We start from the raw sequence: 13,692 nt of genomic DNA, 5'->3' as shown, positions 1-13,692 counted from the left end.
TAAGTCTAAAAATCAAGTTACAGAAATTCTAATTTTCAAAAATTAGCAAAACTTCAAAAGTATGTACAGGGTGATTCATTTGAAATAAAAGCTAATTATTTTTTAAGTGACATTTAAAAAAAAGTAAATAAAAGTTGCTTGCTTTCAGAAAGGATATCTTGTCGCTCGATTCGAATGGTTTTTAAATACACAAGTTTATACAATTTTAAAATCACTCTTATTTTTTAAATATATAATATTAACAATAGTTTACGAGACATTTCTTTTTTTTTATTCGGACATATACACTGGTTCACATAGAATCTTTACGATCACATTGCCAAAAGCCGGTATTTATATGATACCTTCTCGAGAACTAGTTTTACTACAACTAAATGCGTTATAAAATAAACAAAAATATATTTCGTGATTTATTTAAAATTTATATAAAATGTACAATTGCCATGAATGTAAAGAAATACGGGATTGGCAGTAAAGGCTTGAGTATAATTACTGAAAAGGCTAGCGAAATCGTGTGCATCCATACATTACAGACGTTATATATACATAAACGTCTATATAATTCACTAAAGGATCGAGTACTTTCTGGATAATTTCTCATATCTCACAAATCGTTTAGCTATATAATAAATCACTCCCAGAATATATATCGATGAATTTTGAATACCAGGTTTTGTCCTAACTGACAATTATTAGCTTTTACATTGAAGGGAGTCTTTGAAATTACGGCTATTAATAAGACGATTCTATTATATCGATCTACACCTATAGATTAAAATAAAAAACATATATAAAAGGCGGATTGTCAATTATATTATTATTATATCCGATGATTTTTATTTCTTTAATACAAGCTATCGTGATATACAGAAGCATCGCAATTTTCCTCAGGTTAATTCAAAAGCGATTCAATGAGATTGTTGAGAGATATCAATGATTACCAATTATCTTTTCAATCTTTGACTTTATATATATCTCTATGTAGTTATATTTAAAACAAAGTCGATTAAAATAAAACCCATTTAAATTTTTAACTAAAGAATATAACTCATTTATTTTCTTTCGTAAAATTTAATTTGCTATAAATCTCTTATTTTTAATCGTTAAATGTTCAGCAATTTTATGGGTTTCAACATTTTTGTTGAGAACAAGGTAACAACTCAATCGAAAAATTTACAATGAAAAGAACAATGATCTTGGAGCTCTGTATATCATGATAATGGAGATGTGTTGCGTTCGCGAAGACGCCCATTTAACAGGCATTAGAACATTTATGACGTTTAATGTACATTACATGTAATACGTTGTCGGCGATGGAATTATAAAACAACGGATTCTCACACGCGTGTTTAATTATCGAGCAACAACCGATCAATTAGCTGCCTACGATATTAGATATGTAAGTTCGCGGCACGGCGTACCACGCTCGTAAATCGGTTCTGCGGCAGTTAATTGTCTGCAAAGTTGAGTTGAGGGTGCTGTGAGCTCTACACTGTTCTACAGTAGGTGTTAAATATGCCTCGTAACATAAAGTTCGGAGCGTTTTTAGGACATACGCGAGATAATGTCACCGTTAATAACGCATTCGCCTTGACAACACGCAATGCAATCTAGAATACATCGCTGTCGATCGGGTCGCAGCATCGTCCGCCACTAGCTTTTCTAACGTTAATACAAGAAATTAAGTAAATATCGCGTTCCTTCACACATGAAGTTTTTACATTATCGAAACTGTCGTGACTAAACATCGTTAATTTCGGCACTTCGAAAATGCTTATTTTAAAAAATGCGTTTATACTCGCGCTTACGAGATAGATCGCACTATCTCCGTCCTCGTCAAATCTTATTATGCTACAACGTGGCCAAGATTGGCAGATTATACACTTAACAATTACGTATATATATATTTATACCATATATTAACATTAACTATGGCAGTCTGTCGAAATACGCGTATTTATATAGCTAACAGGCGTCTGGATTGTAAAGCGTCCAAGCAAAGTGGGCACTTTGACATTCACATCTAATGACGCAAGTGTCGCAATCGTTAGAGAAAGGCGATTTATTGTACTGACCAATCTTGTTGGTTGTTTAATGTAAAAAAAGACTAATCGGCACCGCGTTCACGTCGACACATCGTTCCTAAGTTGGTGCGGCGCGATAAAATACGAATAAAGTTTCCTTAGACATTACCACTACTTCATAGTATAAATATTATTGGCTTTTGTACAAATTTCGTGGATTTGCTTGAGTAACGTAATACGATTGCGCGTAACGGCTACGATTGTAAAAAAAAAAACGGATTTCACGCTTGATCTTCATCGGGATTGCGGATAAGTGCGGAACGTCACTGAGAATAAGTTTCACAAACTTCATTCATTTTGACCAATTTGAAGCCAAATTCCCCTTAACGAAAGCGTCTTCTCGTAAAAAAAGAAAAACGTTGAGCCTCAGTTACCTAATCTCTTCAAATGCATTGTCAAAAGATATATTTGCCAAGCGACAAGAAATGAGTCGCAAAGGCAATCTTCATTAAGGAAGAAATAGCTTCAATATGTTCTGAATACTTGTAGAGACAGTTTGGAAAATTATTTAACAGTAACATCCTACATTTCTTTTCTAGACGTGAGACGAAATTATGTCGTGCGTTAATCACTAATATAACGCAGTGTACCTAATATATACCGTTTTCAAACTACTTTACACGCGTACACCGTGAACCTTACTAGTGGATTTATTCACCTTGCACACACGTCTATGCTATTAATTTTACTGCGATACCTTCAAGATAAAACGGACAATATTCTCCTATATGCGCGCGATGCAAGTAAAAAAGGAAAAATAATATCCTACAGCTTGTTTAACAAGTTTTACGAGTTTTTTTTCTACAGCTCATTGCAAAAGCAAAAAACATCGTATAAGATATCGAACTTGCGTAAAAACCATAAAGTCGAGTATTCTGTTCCTTTCTTTCTATCTGAAAGCTACAAATTGCTGTTAATTGTTGTGGTACCGAGATGTTAATCAAGATACTCATCTCAGTTATACTTATATGTATATTCTATATTGATACTTTATTGTTAAAAGTAAAAATAAGGTATCAATTCTCCTTAATGTCTCTTCACTTTTTAAAATCGATGGGGCATTGTAGAAAACGGCAGTGGCATCACGATATAAAAGCAAACTGTAGGATCGTAAGATCATCGAAAGAGAGCATAATATTAATCGCGAAGTGTTCACAGAATACGATACTATTATCAGTTACTTTAAGTTTGTATATGAAATGCATATTACAATTATTATTCGTTTCGATAGCGTTACGATTGCTGGAGATTCGATTTGCGACGGGAAAACGGTTCTAGTTATGAAAATATTCATTTTACGTAATGTTTGTTTTCTTTTCTTTTTTTCTTGTTGCAAACTTTCTAGTTTTGCATTCATAGAGACACGTTTTCCACAAACGCATAATCGTAATTTGTGATTTTAGTTTAATCGCACATGCGTGACGGCAGTGATAGATTGTATGTTGTGTCATGTGCATTCCGCTACATCGGTCGCCGTTCCAATGAGTTTCGGTATCGCTATCTCCAATATACGTATATTGGAACAAATATATATACTTTCTTTCCGGGAGCTACTAAGAAACTAATCGAATTTAAAGCAAATCGGTGGTTATGATGCCGCGACTTATGGCCGCGGGATCATAGGACAGATGAAGTACTAGAAGTTGATGGCTGTGACTAGGGAGGTAATACGTCCAGCTTTAGGCCCGTCCTCGGCTTGCAGAAGCCGCAATAACCGCCGCATTTACCGATGATTCGTTGATTATTCTACATAATAAAAAATGTATTAGAATATATTCTCAAAAATTATAGTATAGAAGTAGAAAGAAAATCCTTTGCATTTTTTATTAAAATTTGTCGCTTTTCTATTAAGTATTTAAATAAAATTATTAGAATTAGTCCTTTAAGAAAAAGATTAGAGTACTTTCAAATGAAAAAGTATATTAAACCTCCAAGTGATTGCATTGATTAATAAAGATAAAACGATAAAGAAGCAATATAAAACAAACAGAAAATGTGTCAAATCTGAAATATGGCTCTTAGATAGTGCGGTGATCACTTTTTCTGTCGGAGATTAATTACTTACAATTCTATTGATTGCGAGAAAAGCGCTTGAGGTTTCCTTAATCCAGGTAATTTCTGGCGATAATCCCAAGGCAGTTCCCCTCAAATCAATGCTGAAACGTCCTTGCGGACATTCGGTGAGACTATAGCAATCACCGGCTTTGCCATACTCCACGCGTTGCATTCCTTTTGTCCACGAAAACGTGTAATCATTCGCTAAACATAAAACATCTCTAATGTATCAAATGTATATAACTCATGCAATGTATGTAAAACGCTACTATAAACGCAATTTCCAAATTTTTTTTTATTAAAAATTAAATCCGAAGTATGCATGAGCCGAACATGGTGCTTCCTGCTTACCTATAATGTAGAGTGTCGTTGGATCTATGCGTACCCTCTTAAACATCGTTCTGCCAGATATCGTCCCCAATTCGGACACGCAGTTGCAACTGTCGTTTCTTTGACCATTGAACGGACACGTGTGAGGGTTCCTTAATCTGACACATCGAAATCAAATCATTACAAGATGCCGCTGAAGATAAAGTTATTGAATTGTTGAGAAAATAATACTCTAAATACCGAGAATAAAATAGTAAAACGTCAACCTTTTGTCGTAGATTTCCGCGAAGTTCTCGCTGTCGCCAGCTGGCAAAGTCAGATATTCCCGCGGCTCGGCGCTCGACATTCCGTGACAATAAATCGTCATATTTCTACCACCAATTAACAACGGATATTCACCGTCCGTGGTAACCTTGAGTCGTTTCTGGATTTCAAGACAGGTGACTGGACCGCATTTTCTTTGATTGCACTTGCGCTTTCGTTGTGGCTTGTATTCAGCTGGACAGTGAATCCGCGCTACTGTGTTGCCGGCTGCATTGTGGCAATAAAGCCTACGGATCTGCCGACCTTTGCGTCCGCAAGATTGACTACACTGTAGAAACAAAGAGCAAAAATTAATGTAGAGGAAAATACAAGAAAAAAATTCGAAATGAAAAGATGAAGAAACGGAAAGAGGATAGAGCGACGTTGGTTTCGGAATAGTATTTCAAAGAATGCACTCACTTTTTTCCAAGGGCCAGCAGTCCAATAATATTCATCACTGCACTCGTGTAGCTTACAAATCTGCTCGCTGACCGGCCTTTGATCCATCGGGCAACCTTCAGTTGGCGTTGGATCGATCCATCCGTACAGATTTACTCGATGACAAGTGACCGCGCGACGTTGCATTCCTTCGCCACATTCCGCCGAACACTTACAGGAAAATAAACATATTTATAAATCTCTTTTGCTTGCATTATACTAAATAAATGTTTATCGCGGCAAAAAAAATAAGAAAAACGCAAACGCGCAGAGATCATTAACAACATTGATAATGTTGTGTCTTAATAAAAGTAAAAATGAAATAAAGGTCGTAATGAATGTTATAATGAAAGAATGTATCGACAAATCGAATGTGCAAATTATCACGAACAATTATTAATTGCAATTGTAAACATTTTCTTTATCTCTCGATAATATTTTAATATTATTCGCTAAAAATAATTGCATTTTTACGCATTACAAATGTAATCTATCCAATTCAAGTTGAATATGCAATTTCTGCTTAAATCTTCCACCAATCTGTTGACAACTTGCTGATGGTTCACTTCAACCGGAACGATAACATACATTCTCTCATTATAATACGAAATTATGCAATCAATTTAAAATGGATCCATGCTCATGCGTAATCTGAAACAACAATATATGTATATCTATAATATATTCCAGGTCACTATCATTTTATTAAAACCATAAACAACCGGTGGTTGTACGATATTATTCTGTGCAGTATGGTGGCTGTATAATATGCGGTGTTTTACCTTCCCAGGATATTTTACTGAGGATATTAGTATTATGCATGAATATTACAAACACGGTAATATTCTTTAAATTTGCTAGGCGGAGTGCAAGTTATAAACACGTTAGTGATCAAATATCATAATTTTACACTCATTAAGTGAAAAATACTCTATGTATACATATTTCTCAATAAATGTAATGTAAGATTAATAACATGCATGAGGAAAGTCCATCGTTTGAAAGAGAATGTTAAATTGAACATCTCGCACGGATCTGATAATGATCCTGTGTGTTATCAAGGTACCATGCATCTTCCATAGTTCACCATAATATGTATGGAACCCATTATCCCTGTACGATCAATTAGAATTAGTCATTTATGCCATCGTTGCAATAATTGTTATTCTCCCTTGCTGTAAATATATCAACATTCGAGTGCGTGTAAAACTTGATTTTCACGTTTTTTTTGTAAAGGTTGTGAAATGTTTATAAAATTGGGCATAGCAGCAAGGACAATGCTGGCGTAAGGTTGAGGTACCTCCGACCAGGTGCCTTCCTGCCAGATAAAATCGCAGGCAACACGTTGGCATAATCTCTGTGATTTTGGTTTGCGCGGTTTTGTTCTCAAGCACTGCTCGTCCTTAACAGGTACTTCCGGCCCATGATTGCCTCTTCTCATCGTACATTCCACCCTTCGTGTCTGAATCCCGGTGCCGCATGATTTCGAGCACTGCAAAATATTTCGATTCGGTGCAAACTGGCCATCGTCATCCGTGATGGTAAAATTTAGCGCTCAACACCACCGTTGCCCGGTACCGGCATGTTCACGACATCGATAGAATTCCGCCAAATTGTTTTAACTGTTTTATTACGTTAGTTTATTAAAATAAGATGAATTAAGAGAGTTTTGTTTAGGACATCTCACTTAAAAATGGTTTTCCTAAAACGATCACTCCGTTCGTCAATATTTTCAAAGCACCTAATATACACTTTATTATTATTTTTTTTTTCATTTATTTTTCGTATAAAGATAAATGTCGATAAAACTTTAACTTTGTTGCTATTAATGCTATTATGATATTTTTTAATTATAGAAAGATTTATAGCGTTTGTTCATTGCATATTGATTTACTTCTTGATTATTCAGAGATTAAAAAATCGAAAAAGACACTCGCACATTAACAAAAATTACTCCATATTTTAATATTATAATTTTACTAGATAATACGGTTTACTTACCGGAGTCCAATTAGACATTTTCCATCTGCGAACGATGTTAGAATCCAAACTATTCTCCCGGCTGCTTTTAGGATTGCTTCTGCAAGATTCTTTTTGGCACCTTCGCACGTGTTTCGGTTGCTCATCGCTACATTCCTTGTCTGGCAAAGTTTCACCGCGATGACTTTGACAGCGGATTTGACGATGTTGGAATCCATTACCGCATACTGCGTCGCACTAAATCATTAAAATCATCGAAAGCATCATTAGTCAGAGAATCACTATACGTATATTTTTATTTTCGCGAAACATATCTATTTGTTGTATAAAAAAAAGTATAATGTAATTTTATATCACGTTTAATTCTATATAAGAAATAACGTTCATGATATTAATTTTGTGTAACAAAATAAAATATTTCAATACCTCGCTCCAGTCGCCGGTATTCCAAGTCGGACATGGGTGAGGATTGCACGCGATCCTGACTATCGGTTGTTGATTAGAGTCACAATAATAGTCAGGCGCAACCATCCCAGTTTCCGAGGATATACATCTCGCTATCCTGTTTTTGTATCCGATATTGCATTTTCGCGAGCACTGTAACATGAATTATGAAATAGTACGAATTATAAACTGCAAACTTAAGAACTTATGTAAAATATAAAGTATACGAATAAGTTATACATCTTAATGAACATATCGAATATAATAAATAAGCCCACCTCTCCGTAAGATCCTACGTGCCATTTGTAACCCGAGTGGAACGTAATACCGTTGCTGTCGATTTCGTTTTCTTGTGGGAACGAATCTTCACGTGGGGGATTCGTTGAATACGTGATCGGCGGCAGGCTTACCTAAGAAAAAGGTAAGACTGTTCAAACTTCTTCATAGTATTCTGTGTTTCCGTTTTTGCTAATAAATTGTTATTTAAAGTAGATCTTATTATTGTTTGTAATAGTTTAGCCTTTCTTTAAGAGTAATGATGTTGATTTCTTTCTCCAATCTTTTTTTCACACAAATTTATACACCTTCTAGTCTTTCTATCTCGCGATAATTATGCTACTAACATTATTTTGTTGCATTATATTTGAGCCTTTTGTAATTCGAATGTATTATTGTCCCAAAAAATTGCCTTCCTCAATAAACAGATAAATAAATAAAATGCAAACTTACGACATTGGGACATGGTTTTAGCGTGCAGGTAACCGAAGTCTCTGGTTTCTCAGAGATGGAACATCCGTCACTCGGCGCACCATCTGCATTCTTGCAAACGACGTTTCTTCGCGACGTTCCCTCGCCACACGTTACTGAACACTGCACAACGAGAGACTGGGTTCAACTCGGTAGCTTATTAAATGCACGGGGTAAAATTGTCCAATGTACTGTACCGGACTCCAGTCGCCGGCATGCCACTGATGACAAGGACCGGCATCGCAGGCCTCCGTCGTTACGATCGGTGTACCGCTGCAGAAGGTGCGCGATACCACGCGATTCTCGACCTGGCACCAGGAGGCTCTATGCCGTTTTCCTACGCCGCAGGTCACGGAACACTACAACATTTCATGACACTCGTTAATTCAAATTATTTATGAATATTAATAAAAACTGCGTCAAGTGTTTAAACCGTGATTGGACAGATCAAAATTTTCTTATTAGAATATATTGATCTTAAAAGAAAAATGTTTAAAGTGCAAATTTATCTTGTGTGTTCTTTATATATACATATTAAAATATATTTCTCTATAATTAATATAGAATTAACATCTGATTGTGATACATCACGCGTCTTTAGCGCTTATCTTACCGAACTCCACTCTCCTAGGTCCCATTTCGGACAAGCCTCTTGATTGCACGTCCTCTTGAGATGCTTCTCCTGTCTGACGCAGTTCTCGTCTCGTACCTGCCTCTCGTTTGAATCAACGCATATCGCGCTCCTCAATTGCACACCGCCGCCGCACGATACACTGCAGGCATTCCATTCGCTGTAACTCCAATGAGCGTCGTCGCAAGGGCCAACGCACGACTGATGCTCGCTCGGTTTCTCGATATGCAAGCAGGCGTGCGCCGGTATCGGCCGCGGAGGATGCGACGAGTCCAGCAAGATTTGAACGCAACGCGAGGTGACAGTTCGCACGCCCGGGCCACAGTGATTCGAGCATTCAGACATGGAAGTCATCTGCCATCTGAAAGCGATTTAAATAGATTCAGCAACTGAAGTCATCATAAGTAAAAAAAACCATTTAAACACTTTGACCACGGTACACGCGTAAAATCGTATATTTCTTCCGTGTTTGTAAATTTTTAATTTTTCTAAGTAATATACTATTTATCTTGCGACTTCACACGCCTTCCTTACTTACTGTAGTGTGCAATGCGCGTTACATTTCTGACTTTCCTCCTGCGGTTTTTCCTCGTTTCTGCAATAAGCGTCGGGCACCGCTTCCTTGTGCTCGGTGCTCCTACATTCGGCCTTGCGATATTTCATACCCTGACACATTCGATTGCAGGTCGACCAATCGCTGAGCAGCCACGTGTAACTGTTTAGGATTCCTTTCGGTACAGTGTACTCGTAGGTGATTTGCGGTGGATAAACGTTTCCTACGGATAATACCTGGAATTCCGTATTCTTGGTTGAGCAGAGTTACATCGTCGGAGAAACTACTTTTAGCTAAGTGACGTAATGTAAAATGTAAAATGTAAACGGTGAACCTGCCTCCAAAATTAAATCGATGGCGATAGGTCGGGAACTGTTCAGTCGTTCCACAACTGATTCCGGTCCGCTGTATTCAATAGTAACGCCAGCGTGTACGATCACCTTGCGATGCATTACCATAAAGTTCCCGTTTAAGATGTATTCGCCGTCTTCTCCAATCCTCAGCGCTGTATAATATACGTTGAAATTTTTTAAGAAATTAATAAAATGGAAAGACTTTCATATAGAAAAACTAAAACATCTAACATACATTATATTTAGTTCACAATAAATCTTCATGTATAATTTTCTTTATGATAATAACATGACAATACTATTTTTATATAAAAATATTATTCTTATTTAGATGTAACGGTTCCGTTAATTAAAAAATCTGTCGGAAACAATACAGGAAAATCTTACCGAGATAATTACTATCGTTGTGAGAGCCCAGCCATCCATGTTGTTTAATATCAATGTAACTGCTGCCGGCAGGGATTTTAGCTACCCTGGTGTAACCGTATACACTGGAATTGTAAGCGCCCGCAATTCTCTGACAAGTGGCGTTGTTGCCTCTGCAAACTCCGCAGGTGTCAAGTTCGGCCGTCGAATTCAAGACGTGATCGCATCCAGCGGGCTTGCATTGGCCGTTAACGCATATATGGAAAGTGTCAGGGCCGCAGGGTGTCCCATCGATTACCTTGTCGCGTAACATGTAATACTGATTGCTCTCCACTTGGCAGTACAGTTTGCAACGATCTTGTGGCAGTACTATAAAAACAATATTTAAAAAATTGTATCTTCGGCCTTCGCATAACTTCCATGGAAATTGGAGATCAGATTAAATCAATTGCATAGATTAAAAGGATAAATTAAGAAATGGTGTATAAATAAATCATTGCTTACTTCTGGTATACTTTGCATGCCACTTAACATCTCTGGCAAGATTCTGAATGTTGAAATTGTTATTGTCGAATTTCGAGCATTGTTGTTCTCTGTAAAGAAAAGAAAGAAAAAGATTGAATGTTAGTATACCAGAACAGATTATTGCGTGACTAATCAAGGCAATCACGTCCATATCGCGTCGTTTATCGGTCAACTTGTCGATAATTAATCAATAGATCTTTATTTTTGCGGACTTGTGCAACACGTCTTCTTCGTACAAGGCATTGAAGCACGTACCTGAAATCTGGGCTACCCGGCGGGCATTCTCTGGTACCGCAGTTGCGATATTTAACGCGCTCGCCGATACAGTAATTGCCGCCATTCTTCGGCGCCGGATTATCGCATTCGCGATACTTCCTCTTGACGCCGCCGCCGCAGGTCCGCGAACACTCGCCGTATCTTCCCCATTCACCCCACTGGCCGTGCACCGGCTCGAGGTTTCTGCGCGAGACGCACTCGCCGCGATGACACCATTTATCGATACCGCATGGTGTGCCGTCGGCCCAAGGCATGTGCTGAGTGTGACACTGCTGATGATGATCCCACAGTGGTGCGGTGCACCACAGTCTCCTACACACTGCCTGGCCGGTAACCGACCAAGCCCCCAATTTACTTCAATTCTTAAGCGAATTTCGTCGTAATAGCGCTACGGACTAGAGAAGTCAGAAATGAGCTTGTATTTCTAATAGAAAATATCTCCGATTGTTATTGAATATTCCTCATTTCGCAAAGACATCGGGAATCCGTAAAATATCCAAAGACACAAGCTGAATGAAATTAAAATAAGTGAAAGAATAGAAAAATGTTGTCCGTAATACGACCGCAAATATGTGCTGGGCTTAATCAAACGCGTAAAGAGAACGTTTTCGACTTACCATCACTCACCATGTGGGGACAGATTCTGGATCCTTGCCCGAAGACGAGCTCACACTGTTTGTTCTCTGAATAGTCTTCGCCGGGCAGCCGACCGTTTTGTCTCTCCATCATTTTGCTGGGTTCGTCAAGCAAACAGTTGGCATATCCGGCTCTGGAACAAAAATCATTACAAATTAACACAGATTGCCGATCTTCCGTGAATCGAGAGAGAGCTTAGATGCTCGTTCACCTAAATAGTCTTTGAGAATTATATTTCTTGTGACAACGTTTAAAATGTATTACGAGTGTGTAACAGTCGCTTAGAATCTCATTAAACCGGATTTCTGAGCGACGACGATGACTCGTTCCTCGACTCTCTTCGATGTCACGAAAAACTCGACATTGCCTTTCTCGATTGAAATGAATTTGTCTGGCCGACATCTGTTTCCTGGAAATCGGCGCGTTTGACGCAAACGGTTTATTCTCGGCTTTTCTATTCGTGCTTGAATCTTGATTCAAAATGCAATTTTAGAGCGCGCAAAACTTAAGCCTAAAAATGATCTTTAAGCAATTAATTAATTGTCTGATTATAAGAGTGCTCGACATAATTAAATTATTCTCATGGGAAGAAGTTAGCAAAAACAAAGCTATTTAACTCGATTAAGACCATTTAAGCGTATTAATTTGAGACATACTAAGTGTGTCTCTCGCTAAATATATATAGACTTTAATTTATTTTGATAATTTTTTAAAGAACATAAACTTTTAAAGAAAAACTTTAAAATTAAATACGATTATTTATTTGGAAAATTTTTAATATATTTGAAAGTTAAATGCTAAAAGAAGAGAAAAACTTATTTGTTAAAAACTAACTTTTAAATAAATCTTTTGGAAAAAAATGGAACATTAACTAATGATCATTAAAGATGCCACGAGCTATATCGCTGTGAACAGAAAGACAAATCAACGCGGTCAACACAGACAAAAACCTGACATCGCATTACGTACTGTCTTAAACAAAGGTCACGAGTCAATTAGTAACGATCTCTTTCCAGAATGCTCCCCAGCACATCGTTTATAACCGAGTCATTCGCCAATTAATGACTGACTCACTCGAGAAATTCGGTGACATAGTGTCGGGAACACTTGGACCACTCCCAGGGAAAAGTATTATCGTCCAGCATGCGGGACATCACGTTGTGCACACCCGAACGGTTCCTGAAACCCGTGCACTTGGCGTCGTCGTCGTGCGGCATGTTAAGTCTGTAATACAATTCGGGTATTTCCTCTGAGTGCCATGAATGTTTGAAGAATAATAATAGTAACAATGCATACGAGATGTGGTGTAAAAAAAGAAAAGAACAAGATTGAGAAATCAGAGAATAGACACGTGGCAAGTAGCACAGCAACGATTTCATAAAGAAGACACGACGTATCTTTCACAGGAAGAATTTAGATTACCTCATTACATAAATAATGTAATATATAAGTTTTAAAGAACGCATCGTATACAGGTCGCATGCTTCATGACCGATAACATGCTTACACGTGACCAATCTCGTGCGCGATGGTAAACGCCGCGGCTAATCCATTATCCTGCACGATAGCGCACGAAGATCCAGGCGAGCACATTCTACCCAGCTCGGCCAAGCCCAAAGTGTCACAACGCTTTTGGCGCGGGTTGTGACATAGATTCTCTCTGAAAATTATTTTCAGTTTGTACATATCGCATGTCCTTAAGTCTTGGAGTTTCATTTTCAAAATTATTATTTTGGCAAATCCGAGTTAAATCGAGTTAAAACATTCCGTGAAAATCATCATTTGCAATTATTTTATATTCGTCATTAAACAACTTGTTAATTACGCTTCAACTTATTCTCAAATTTTTTAATTATAATTAATGAGATAATGAAGTTATGAATATATTTTAAATAAATACCGTTTTGTTATCTAATTCCATTATAAAAATTCAGTTTGTTTTAGACGATACAAATTTTAATTTGCCGTTTA

At 37.3% G+C, this 13,692-nt stretch overlaps 1 protein-coding gene across 3 annotated transcripts in view; it reads right to left on the bottom strand.

Moving 5' to 3' along the window:
• Positions 1–359: 359 nt before the first annotated feature.
• The window catches only part of LOC139816818 (A disintegrin and metalloproteinase with thrombospondin motifs 9), a 37,165-nt gene continuing 23,832 nt past the window's right edge, over positions 360–13,692 (bottom strand). The window contains exons 10-29 of one of the 3 annotated variants that reach the window (XM_071784571.1): positions 13,229–13,381; positions 12,796–12,945; positions 11,703–11,854; positions 11,065–11,404; positions 10,789–10,877; positions 10,306–10,653; positions 9,904–10,070; positions 9,551–9,801; positions 8,995–9,373; positions 8,579–8,740; positions 8,364–8,504; positions 7,913–8,044; positions 7,617–7,787; positions 7,212–7,427; positions 6,511–6,702; positions 5,193–5,381; positions 4,736–5,061; positions 4,491–4,627; positions 4,150–4,343; positions 360–3,830 (exon numbers count right to left, since the gene is read on the bottom strand). In XM_071784571.1, coding sequence (XP_071640672.1) covers positions 3,741–3,830; positions 4,150–4,343; positions 4,491–4,627; positions 4,736–5,061; positions 5,193–5,381; positions 6,511–6,702; positions 7,212–7,427; positions 7,617–7,787; positions 7,913–8,044; positions 8,364–8,504; positions 8,579–8,740; positions 8,995–9,373; positions 9,551–9,801; positions 9,904–10,070; positions 10,306–10,653; positions 10,789–10,877; positions 11,065–11,404; positions 11,703–11,854; positions 12,796–12,945; positions 13,229–13,381 — 3,979 coding nt within the window. In that variant the 3' untranslated portion in view covers positions 360–3,740. Of the gene's footprint in view, positions 3,831–4,149; positions 4,344–4,490; positions 4,628–4,735; positions 5,062–5,192; positions 5,382–6,510; positions 6,703–7,211; positions 7,428–7,616; positions 7,788–7,912; positions 8,045–8,363; positions 8,505–8,578; positions 8,741–8,994; positions 9,374–9,550; positions 9,802–9,903; positions 10,071–10,305; positions 10,654–10,788; positions 10,878–11,064; positions 11,409–11,702; positions 11,855–12,795; positions 12,946–13,228; positions 13,382–13,692 lie in introns of all 3 variants that reach the window. The other 2 variants (XM_071784572.1, XM_071784573.1) reach the window with 2 other exon arrangements.

This window comes from Temnothorax longispinosus, chromosome 7, assembly GCF_030848805.1.
Source record: "Temnothorax longispinosus isolate EJ_2023e chromosome 7, Tlon_JGU_v1, whole genome shotgun sequence".
NCBI lineage: Eukaryota > Metazoa > Arthropoda > Insecta > Hymenoptera > Formicidae > Temnothorax > Temnothorax longispinosus.
Note: the sequence above shows the minus strand (reverse complement) of the source record. Positions and strands in the feature narration are given on the sequence as shown.